The 12,154-nt window shown below is 37.1% G+C and overlaps 1 protein-coding gene across 2 annotated transcripts in view; it reads left to right on the top strand.

Moving 5' to 3' along the window:
* Positions 1-12,154, top strand: part of RAB26 (RAB26, member RAS oncogene family) — a 509,833-nt gene that overhangs the window by 329,527 nt on the left and 168,152 nt on the right. For both annotated transcript variants that reach the window (XM_053694654.1, XM_053694655.1), the window contains exons 3-4: positions 5,491-5,532; positions 9,260-9,326. In XM_053694654.1, coding sequence (XP_053550629.1) covers positions 5,491-5,532; positions 9,260-9,326 — 109 coding nt within the window. The remainder of the gene's footprint in view (positions 1-5,490; positions 5,533-9,259; positions 9,327-12,154) is intronic.

Here is a 12,154-nt window from a genome sequence, read left to right as displayed (position 1 = left end):
GATCCTACATGGTATACATATACTCGTCTGTGATTGGCTGGTGTCTGTCACATGATGCAGGGGGCCGGAAAATGGGAGAAAAAATAAATTTGTCTGGAAAAAATCTACTGCTTATTTAAAATTCAGAGTAGGTGTTAAATCATTGTCTTTTTGTTATGCACCTGTTAATTCTGCAATTCTACTGCATTGAGTGGTCCTTTAAGCTTCTACCAAGCACTGCATAACTGTTATACAAGAAGAGACACGTAATGTATGGAAAATATATTTAAAGGGACAGTAAACACACATCCCAGAAATCATACGACAGATGTTGTGAGGTATGTGTTAGAGCACTGTACTATTGTTTTAGTGCTTACATATAATTATGTGTTTAACCCGGCATATGGATTAAACACATAGATAAAGTCAGCTATAGAGCAGCAATGCACTATAGGAAGCTAGTTGAACACAACTGGTGAGCCTATGAAAGAGGCATTTGTGTAGCCACCAATCAATAGCTAGCTACCAATAATGCATTGCTGCTCCCAAGCTTACCTATGTGTTTCAGCAAACGATAAAGAAAGAACAAAGTGAAATTGATAACAGAAATAAATAGAAAAGGCGCTTAATATTGCATGTTCTGTCGACCCATGATAACCATCCAAGTTTAATTTGGACTTTCATGTTTCTTTATATCATGCAAGTAAAAAACAACTTTACAATTTAATTCTGTTGGTATCGTGTGTTGAGGAGCATACCTAGGTACTCTCAGAAGCAAGCAGATGTATTGAGCACTATATGGCAGCAGTATTTGCTACAATGTTTGTAATAATGTTATACATACAGTGCTTAGGACACATGCACACTCTTGAGAATACCTCAGTATGCTCTCATAGAGAGGAAGTAATAATACAAATAAATATATTTCAAAATAGATGTAAAATTGAAAGATTTTAAAATTGCACATTCTATCTGAATTATGAAAGTTTAGTTTTGACTTGTGTGCGTCTTTAACTATGTATTTTATGAAAAAGACATTCACATCTTTTTTAGGAAAATAAATCAACAAAAGATTAATATTAATATACTTGTCGTTGACTCAGCCTTTTACAGTATAGCATGGAATTAAACCATATATATGCTTTAGCAGTCACAAACAGGAGCCATATTAAAAAAAAATAAAAGGTAATATTGCGTTTGAGTCAGATGGATGTGCTGTGGTAAACAATAGCAGCTATATCTGCCTGCAAAGCAATGGAAACCACTATTATTAACAGAAATAATGGCTGGTAATGTTACCATGACAACACATGCTAAGTGCCACTAAATATATATAAGTGGAAAGCCTTATCTTTGCATTTTCAAAATATCCTGACTAAGAGCATAAGTGTCCATAGGCAGCTGCATACTGTGCACACTGTATATAGTGACTCATTTTGTAAAAATAAATATATAATTACAAAAATAAATCAACATAATTTTAATTTAAGCATTATAACCAAATTTGATTTGTTCTCTTGGTATTCTTTGTGGAAAGCTAAACCTTGGTAGGCTCATATAGTAATTTCTAAGCCATTGAACAGCCTCTCATCTTAGTGCAGTTTGACCATTTTTGACAGTTAGACAGTGCTAGTTCATGTGTGTCATATGCATAACAGTATGCTCACTCCCGTGGAGTTATTTAAGAATTAGCACTGATAGGCTAAAATGCAAGTCTGTCAAAAGAACTGAAATAAGGGGGCAGTCCGCAGAAGCTTAGATACAAGGCAATCACAGAAGTAAAAAGTATATTAATATAAAAGTGTTGGTTATACAAAACTGAGGAATGGGTATTAAAGGGATTATCTATCTTTTTAAACAATAATAATTCTGAAGTAGACTGTCCCTTTAATTGAGCTAAGTATTTTAACAGGAAATCTTACTCAGATCAGGAGGTATACATGTCAGTTTTATGCCTTCACTCTCCCCTCTTCTGCAAGAAAAGAGACTTGTGTGTTTGTTCAAAACTCTGCAATTGTTTTTCAAAGCCATTTATTATAGTTACAATTCCTTTAAATTACAAGTTAGTCCTGAATAATGACGAAAAGTGTATTTCTCAGCCAAGTTCTTTCACTTTTTTGTTTTTTTTTCTCTCAGTTTGTAAGTGGGAGTGCAGCATCGTAGCTGTGTGAGATTGTGGCTGATTAATGCTAAGGTCACATTTAACGAGGAGCTTATTTAAGCTAATTGGAAAATTAGCATTAACACTTACCTTAATGAAGTAATGGGTGTGTATATTGTGTGCACGTGCTCTGTAAATACCAACCTTAGTGCTACTGGTGTGTGCTGGGTCGGCCTAGCAATTAGTGGTTTATTTGACTTGTAAAGGCTCATTTGCCATGGGTCTATTGAATAATTAAAATGATGTTGCTCATTTAATGCTCTGGACTGTAATTCCACTGATTTTCTGGCTACAATGAAGACATCTCAAAGAAAACTAAGGCTGGCATAGGTCACTACTGAAGAGGATGAACTCTTTGGCAGCCAGGTTTTCATGTCAGGAATGCCACCCTAATGCCAATATTGCAGCTGCCAGAATATTATAGCTAGTCAGTCCAGTATTCCAGCAGTTTGTCCAGTTTAATCAATACATAAACAGTGGGCATTAAAATGCTTTGATTCAGTCATTTGAGGTGTTTAAACACTGAGCCATTAGAGTAAATTCGCTGGTCAGTTGTAAAAAATAGGGCAGTGCTTAAGGCTTTGGGGCAGGACCGCTGTGTGACCCCACTTAACCAGAATCCTAAAGGTTGTACTGTATTTTTGAGAAGGACAGCTGGCAACCCTAATTATAGCCAAGATGTCACAGATGCCAGGATAGGTACAGGATGCAGTACTGACATCAGTGCCACAATAATCTAGGATGGGGTTTCTCAGTTCCAGTTCTCAGGGCACACTTACAGGACAGATTTGGAGAATTGCTGAACTAGAGCACAGGTGAAATAATCATCTGATCGGTAACCATGGTTATTAACCTGATGTCACCCAAGGTAATCCTTAAAATCTGTACTATTAGTGTGCCCTGAGAACTAAAGAAACACTGTTGTAGGATAAGTGGCAGTAGGGGCAAACTCATGTTAAATTAACACTAAATTGAAGGAAAAGTGGGTCCTAAAGTATAGATGTAATACCTCTCTCTTATCTATATTTTCGGTCCCAATTATTTTTTCCTTTTTTTCACAATATTATATATTTTGGAAACCAGTACCACATATTTAAAATTATTAAAAATACTTTTCCATATTCCCCCCCCCCCCATAAGAGCCTAATTGTAACCATAACACTCTATTCACTCATTTCCTGGAGGGTGAGTGGGTCTTGTGGGAGGTGGCTTTGCCATAGGTGGGGCGGGTGGATGTGTTATGGATGAGATTGGGCAGAGTTGGGGAATGCTGTGGGTGGTGCCAGGGCTGTCTCTGGAAAGACATTTGTTCTAACCAGGGAAGCTGCAGGGGGGGGACAGCGGGTAGCCACCCTTCCCGCAATATCTGGGACAGTTATGAATGGTAACCCTGACTCTGCCTGAACCCCTAACCATAACTCTGATTTGTAACCGTAGCCATAACCTAAATCCTCAACTAATAACCAAACCCCTTTTCCCCCTTTTAACCCCTTAGTGTGATCCTAATTATTAACAGTAACACTAATTACAACTCCTAAATATAACCCTAACCTGGAACCATAACCCAAATCCCTAACCTTCACCCAAACCCCTAACCATAACCCTAATCTGTTACTGTAGCACTGACCCAAATCCCTCATTATTACCAAACTCCTAACAATAAACCTAATCTGTAACCATAGTGGTAACCCAAATCCCTCACTATTACCAAACTCCTAACCATAAACCTAATCTGTAATCATATTGGTAACCCAAATCGCTCACTATTACCAAACTCTCTTAACCATAAACTTAATCTGTAACCATAGTGCTAACCAAAGTCCCTCATTATTACCAAACTCTAAACCATAAACCTAATCTGTAACCATAACCCGAATCACTAAATCATCCAAACCCCTAACCATAACCCTAATCTGTGACCATAGTGCTAACCCAGATCTCTCGCTATTACCAAACTCCTAACCATAAACCTAATCTGTAACCATAGGGGTAACCCAAATCCCTCACTATTACCAAACTCCTAACCATAAACCTAATCTGTAATAATATTGGTAACCCAAATCGCTCACTATTACCAAACTCTTAACCATAAACCTAATCTGTAACCATAGAGCTAACCCAAATCCCTCATTATTACCAAACTCTTAACCATAAACCTAATCTGTAACCATAACCCAAATCACTAAGTCATCCAAACCCCTAACCATAACCCTAATCTGTAACCATAGTGCTAACCCAGATCTCTCACTATTACCAAACTCCTAACCATAAACCTAATCTGTTACCATAGTACTAACCCAAATCCCTCATTATTACCAAACTATTAACCATAAACATAATCTGTAACCATAGTGCTAACCCAAATCCCTCACTATTACCAAACTCCTAACCATAAATCTAATCTGTAACCATAGTGCTAACCCAAATCCCTCACTATTACCAAACTCCTAACCACGTCGCACCGCTTCTGAAGTTCAAATATTTCATCTCTGAGCGCTCAGCTACGTGACCTGACACAGCTGAGTGTTCAGAGATGAAAAGGCAGGACACACTGAGCGCGCACAGCCGCATCTACACGCTGCGCGCCGCTCCGCTTGCAGTGTGTCACAGCCTTAATACCCATCTGATGTCCGAACCCCTTTTAATCCCTTAGTGTAACCCTAATCCTTAACAGAAACAATAAATACAACTTCTAACCTTGAACCATAACCTAAATCACTAACAGTCTACCGAAAACGCTTAACCATAACCCTAATTAGTAACTGTAGTGCTACCCATTGCAGCAGGAATTCATGCAATGGCAACAACATTTTCTTGATAATGAGATTTGTAAGAGATGCTAAACAGTCTATTTCATTAAAACAATTTTACCTTTTATTTCTTATTTTTATCTTAATTTGTGCAGTATCCATTACTTCCTATCACAGCTCTACAAGGGGCTGTGGCCTCTGCAGGAAGGCATTTATAATTTGATGTCGTAAAACTTCTAGAGTAACATGAACTGGTTTAGCATTTAGACAATGTTAGAGAGACACTAAGTCTGTGTTGCTCATGCTCAGAAATGGCAGAATGCAACTTAAGTTCAAAACATGTCTGCTACCTTATCTCCCTGAGGGCAGGGGCTACAATGAGAGATTCTGAATGCTTATTTTGCAAGAAAACGAGTAAGTTATTTGGTGTCTGTTACACAATCTGTTTCTTTTTATCGTTATTTAAAGGAACATATTTGTTTTTACTATAGGAGCACTGTTTAATATCCCTTTAATATGTCTTTCAAGCATTGTCTTTCTAAAGAATCTTTAAATAGGCACGTGCCAAATACTTATAGTCTTTGTTTTGTTGTATTTCAGAATAAAGTGCTGAATGTGGACGGAGTAAAGGTGAAGTTACAGGTAAGTCTTTATAAGGATGCATATTGTTCGTTACAAAAGGTTTGGGTCCCATAAGAGAAATGAATAGATGCAGAAATAAATAAAGTGTTACGTTCTTTAATGGATGGTACATTCTCTGGCGGGTGATGTATCCTCTGATGTGTGATAAATGTTCTAATGAGTAATGTACTTTACAATGGGTGACACATTTGTCTTGGGATTTTTTATTCTCTAGTAAAAGAGTGGCTATAATATTGTCTGTATGGTGGTGCGTCTTGTCTGTATGGGGGTGCGTGTTGTCTGTATGGGGGTGCATCTTGTCTCTATGGGGGTGCATCTTGTCTGTATGGTGGTGCATCTTGTCTGTATGGGGGTGCATCTTGTCTGTATGGGGGTGCATCTTGTCTGTATGGGGATGCATCTTGTCTGTATGATGGTGCATCTTGTCTGTATGGGGGTGCGTCTTGTCTGTATGGTGGTGCATCTTGCCTGTATGGTGGTGCATCTTGTCTGTATGGGGGTGCGTCTTGTCTGTATGGTGGTGCATCTTGCCTGTATGGTGGTGCATCTTGTCTGTATGGGGGTGCGTCTTGTCTGTATGGGGGTGCGTGTTGTCTGTATGGGGGTGCATCTTGTCTCTATGGGGGTGCATCTTGTCTGTATGGTGGTGCATCTTGTCTGTATGGGGGTGCGTCTTGTCTGTATGGGGGTGCATCTTGTCTGTATGGGGGTGCGTCTTGTTTGTATGGGGGTGCGTCTTGTCTGTATGGGGGTGCGTCTTGTCTTTATGGGGTGCGTCTTGTCTTGATGGTGGTGCGTCTTGTCTGTATGGGGGTGCGTCTTGTCTGTATGGTGGTGCGTCTTGTCTGTGTGGGGTGCGTCTTGTCTGGATGGTGGTGCGTCTTCTCTGTATGGGGGTGCGTCTTGTCTGTATGGTGGTGCGTCTTGTCTGTATAGTGGTGCATCTTGTCTGTATGGGGTGCGTCTTGTCTGGATGGTGGTGCGTCTTCTCTGTATGGGGGTGCGTCTTGTCTGTATGGTGGTGCATCTTGTCTGTATGGTGGTGCATCTTGTCTGTATGGGGTGCGTCTTGTCTGTATGGTGGTGCATCTTGTCTGGTGGTGCGTCTTGTCTGTTTGGTGGTGCGTCTTGTCTAGTGGTGCATCTTGTCTGTATGGTGGTGCATCTTGTCTGTTTGGTGGTGCATCTTGTCTGTATGGTGGTGCATCTTGTCTGTATGGTGGTGCATCTTGTCTGTTTGGTGGTGCATCTTGTCTGTTTGGTGGTGCGTCTTGTCTAGTGGTGCATCTTGTCTGTATGGTGGTGCATCTTGTCTGTTTGGTGGTGCATCTTGTCTGTATGGTGGTGCATCTTGTCTGTTTGGTGGTGCGTCTTGTCTGTTTGGTAGTGCGTCTTGTCTGTTTGGTGGTGCGTCTTGTCTGTATGGTGGTGCGTCTTGTCTTTATGGTGGTGCATCTTGTCTGTTTGGTGGTGCGTCTTGTCTGTATGGTGGTGCATCTTGTCTGTTTGGTGGTGCATCTTGTTTGTATGGTGGTGCGTCTTGTCTGTATGGGGGTGCGTCTTGTCTGTATGGTGGTGCGTCTTGTCTGTATGGTGAAGCGTCTTGTCTGTTTGGTGGTGCGTCTTGTCTGTATGGTGGTGCATCTTGTCTGTATGGGGGTGCATCTTGTCTGTATGGGGGTGCGTCTTGTCTGTATGGGGGTGCGTCTTGTCTTTATGGGGTGCGTCTTGTCTGGATGGTGGTGCGTCTTGTCTGTATGGGGGTGCGTCTTGTCTGTATGGGGGTGCGTCTTGTCTGTATGGGGGTGCGTCTTCTAGTGCATGATGTATTCTCAGATGTAAGATGTATTCTCTGTCAGGTGATGCATTCTCAGTCATTGACTATCTCCTACCTACATCTTCATTAAAAAAAATCAGAATAACAGACAACCCAATAGATTTAAATTACAAAATGCCTGCAGTTTTATTAAAGGGATAGAAAGGTCAAAATTGAAATTTTTGTCATAGTCTTCCATTTGCAAAAATGCTTCTAGTTAAAGTTATTATTGTTTTTCAGGGGCATATGCACATATGCTGTGAGGTCACATGTACCAGTATTCAAACACCACACCTTTTCAGAGAGTCAGCAGTGGCTTGTATGACAAATTAGGAGTAAATTAGAAAGTTGCTTAAAATTGTCTGCTCTATCTGAATCACGAAAGAAAAAAATTGGGTTCAGTGTCCCTTTAAAGGTATAGGAAAGTGAAAATGAAACTTGCATGTTATTTTAAAACACTTTGAAATTCACTTCTGTTTTCAAATGTACTTTGTTCTCTTGTATTTGTTATTGATAAGAATATGCACAGCTATCTGGTGATTGGTGCTTGCACACATTTGTCTCTTGTGATTGGCTAACTAGATGTGTTCAGTTAGCTCCCAGTAGTGCATTACTGCTCCTTCAGCACAGTATATCAAGAGAATGAAGCAAATCTGATAATATAAGTAAATTGGAAAGTTGTTTCAAACTCAATGCTCTATTTGAATCATGAAAGTTTCATTTTCATTTTACTGTGCCTTTAAATACCTCCGCACCCGTTGAGGGACGTCCCATCTTCACATACCTGGCTGTGCAACACTATTAGGAGGGCAGACACCCCACCAACCCTGATACAGCATAAATCCTGCTACTCCTTCTGAACTAACTTTCATGTTAACTTCAATCTCATCTCATCAAAGGCAGAGAGTAATTCTCAGTTCTAGCTCAACTGAAAACAAAGTCTTCAGTTACGCTTCCCCTCACCTTTATCCCTTCTTATCACCCACCTCTACCACTGGTCAAACCCCCCTGTATCATTATGTTCCCTTCACTGTGTGGTGGTGGAGTTGTCCTTCAGATACACAAAGACAATGGGCTCCATTTATTAAAGCGCCATACAACAGGTTGAGATCTGTGTATATCCTAAAAGCGCTAATTAATTTTAAATAGTTTGCATAAAAAGTTTAAAAATTGCTGGCAAGGATTTTAAAATAATTTTCAAAAATAAACAAAATCAATTACATAGCTAAGATTCCTGGAGCAGCTAACTCCACCCCTCTTATCAGTGTTTAGACACAGGCATTGTATTTCAACTGAGTTCACAGCTTCTAGGCAGCTCCTGCAGATAATCCCTATTCATTTTTGTATTCTACCAAAGCAACAATAGATATAGATACAGCCATAGAACGAAATGTGTGGGGGGAGTTAGAGCTTTACAATTTGGAAACTAAAAAGAAAGGGTTAATGGTGAGGGACTGCAGTATAAATTTGCAGGTAAACTAATTAAAGTACATATATTATTTTGTCTCTATCCCAACTTGTTCTATGTCCCTTTAAGCAGCAGATGCTGCTTCGGAGCCCCATTATTTCAGGTCCGCCTGTAGCGGAAGTTAAGAAGCCGCAGACTGAAATCAATCTGGTCGGGATGATTGACAGCCCCTGCTAGCGCCCAATTGGCCCCCAGTGAGCCGGGGGCGGCATTGAAATGCTTGTGCAATGTTAAATGCTGACTGCATTTGCTGTTGGCATTTAGCGCGGTCGAGCGGACATGAGTCGCTGCAGCGAATCATGTCTGCTCGACCTTTATCTACCCCTTAGTCTAGCTCAGGTGTGGGCTTTATTCTTGTATCTGTTTAGGAGATTTCTTGTGTGACAGAGGGGATACATCTTGAGCAATAATACTGATTTCTTCTTTCTTCTTCCTCCCTGTAGATTTGGGACACAGCAGGCCAGGAAAGGTTCCGCAGTGTAACTCATGCTTACTACAGGGATGCGCACGGTAAGACACAATTACACTTATTTGTATCATGTCAATAACTAGAATTGTGCTGAACAGTCATTTAAGAGATACACGTAGTGTGTGTATAATACGTATAGTTATGTGTGTATAATACGTATATTTATGTGTGTGTATAATACGTATATTTATGTGTGTGTATAATATGTATATTTATGTGTGTGTATAATACGTATATTTATGTGTGTGTATAATACGTATATTTATGTGTGTGTATAATATGTATATTTATGTGTGTATATAATACGTATATTTATGTGTGTGTATAATACGTATATTTATGTGTGTGTATAATATGTATATTTATGTGTGTGTATAATACGTATATTTATGTGTGTATAATACGTATATTTATGTGTGTGTATAATATGTATATTTATGTGTGTGTATAATACGTATATTTATGTGTGTGTATAATACGTATATTTATGTGTGTGTATAATACGTATATTTATGTGTGTGTATAATACGTATATTTATGTGTGTGTATAATACGTATATTTATGTGTGTATAATATGTATATTTATGTGTGTGTATAATACGTATATTTATGTGTGTGTATAATACGTATATTTATGTGTGTGTATAATACGTATATTTATGTGTGTGTATAATATGTATATTTATGTGTGTGTATAATATGTATATTTATGTGTGTGTATAATACGTATATTTATGTGTGTATAATACGTATATTTATGTGTGTGTATAATATGTATATTTATGTGTGTGTATAATACGTATATTTATGTGTGTGTATAATACGTATATTTATGTGTGTGTATAATACGTATATTTATGTGTGTGTATAATACGTATATTTATGTGTGTATAATACGTATATTTATGTGTGTATAATACGTATATTTATGTGTGTATAATACGTATATTTATGTGTGTGTATAATACGTATATTTATGTGTGTGTATAATACGTATATTTATGTGTGTGTATAATACGTATATTTATGTGTGTGTATAATACGTATATTTATGTGTGTGTATAATATGTATATTTATGTGTGTGTATAATACGTATAGTTATGTGTGTATATAATACGTATATTTATGTGTGTGTATAATACGTATATTTATGTGTGTGTATAATACGTATATTTATGTGTGTATAATATGTATATTTATGTGTGTGTATAATACGTATATTTATGTGTGTATATAATACGTATATTTATGTGTGTGTATAATACGTATATTTATGTGTGTGTATTATACGTATATTTATGTGTGTATAATACGTATATTTATGTGTGTATAATACGTATATTTATGTGTGTATAATACGTATATTTATGTGTGTGTATAATACGTATATTTATGTGTGTGTATAATACGTATATTTATGTGTGTGTATAATACGTATATTTATGTGTGTGTATAATACGTATATTTATGTGTGTGTATAATACGTATATTTATGTGTGTCTATAATATGTATATTTATGTGTGTGTATAATACGTATATTTATGTGTGTGTATAATACGTATATTTATGTGTGTGTATAATATGTATATTTATGTGTGTGTATAATATGTATATTTATGTGTGTATAATACGTATATTTATGTGTGTATAATATGTATATTTATGTGTGTGTATAATATGTATATTTATGTGTGTGTATAATACGTATATTTATGTGTGTATAATATGTATATTTATGTGTGTGTATAATACGTATATTTATGTGTGTGTATAATACGTATATTTATGTGTGTGTATAATACGTATATTTATGTGTGTGTATAATACGTATATTTATGTGTGTGTATAATACGTATATTTATGTGTGTGTATAATACGTATATTTATGTGTGTGTATAATACGTATATTTATGTGTGTGTATAATACGTATATTTATGTGTGTATATAATACGTATATTTATGTGTGTGTATAATACGTATATTTATGTGTGTGTATAATACGTATATTTATGTGTGTCTATAATATGTATATTTATGTGTGTGTATAATACGTATATTTATGTGTGTGTATAATACGTATATTTATGTGTGTGTATAATACGTATATTTATGTGTGTGTATAATACGTATATTTATGTGTGTGTATAATATGTATATTTATGTGTGTATATAATACGTATATTTATGTGTGTGTATAATACGTATATTTATGTGTGTGTATAATATGTATATTTATGTGTGTGTATAATATGTATATTTATGTGTGTATAATACGTATATTTATGTGTGTATATAATACGTATATTTCTCTTGTTAAGTGTATCCAGTCCACGGATCATCCATTACTTATGGGATATTAACTTCTCCCCAACAGGAAGTGCAAGAGGATTCACCCAGCAGAGCTGCTATATAGCTCCTCCCCTAACTGCCATTCCCAGTCATTCTCTTGCACCCAACGAATAGATAGGATGTGTGAGAGGACTGTGGTGATTATACTTAGTTTCATACCTTCAATCAAAAGTTTGTTATTTTATAATAGCACCGGAGTGTGTTATTCCTTCTCTGGTAGAATTTGAAGAAGAATCTACCTGAGTTTTTCTATGATTTTAGCCGGAGTAGTTAAGATCATATTGCTGTTTCTCGGCCATCTGAGGAGAGGTAAACTTCAGATCAGGGGACAGCGGGCAGATTAATCTGCAAAGAGGTATGTAGCAGCTTATTATTTTCTGACAATGGAATTGATGAGAAAATTCTGCCATACCGATATAATGTAAACTCAGCCTTAAATGCAGTAGCAGCAACTGGTATCAGGCTGTCATGTATGTATATTTTACACTTCAGTATTCTGGGGAATGGCACTTCAGC

The sequence above is a fragment of the Bombina bombina genome, chromosome 11 (assembly GCF_027579735.1).
Source record: "Bombina bombina isolate aBomBom1 chromosome 11, aBomBom1.pri, whole genome shotgun sequence".
Classification (NCBI taxonomy): Eukaryota; Metazoa; Chordata; class Amphibia; order Anura; family Bombinatoridae; genus Bombina; species Bombina bombina.
The sequence above is the reverse complement of the archived record's forward strand: the minus strand, read 5'-3'. Positions and strand labels throughout refer to the sequence as shown.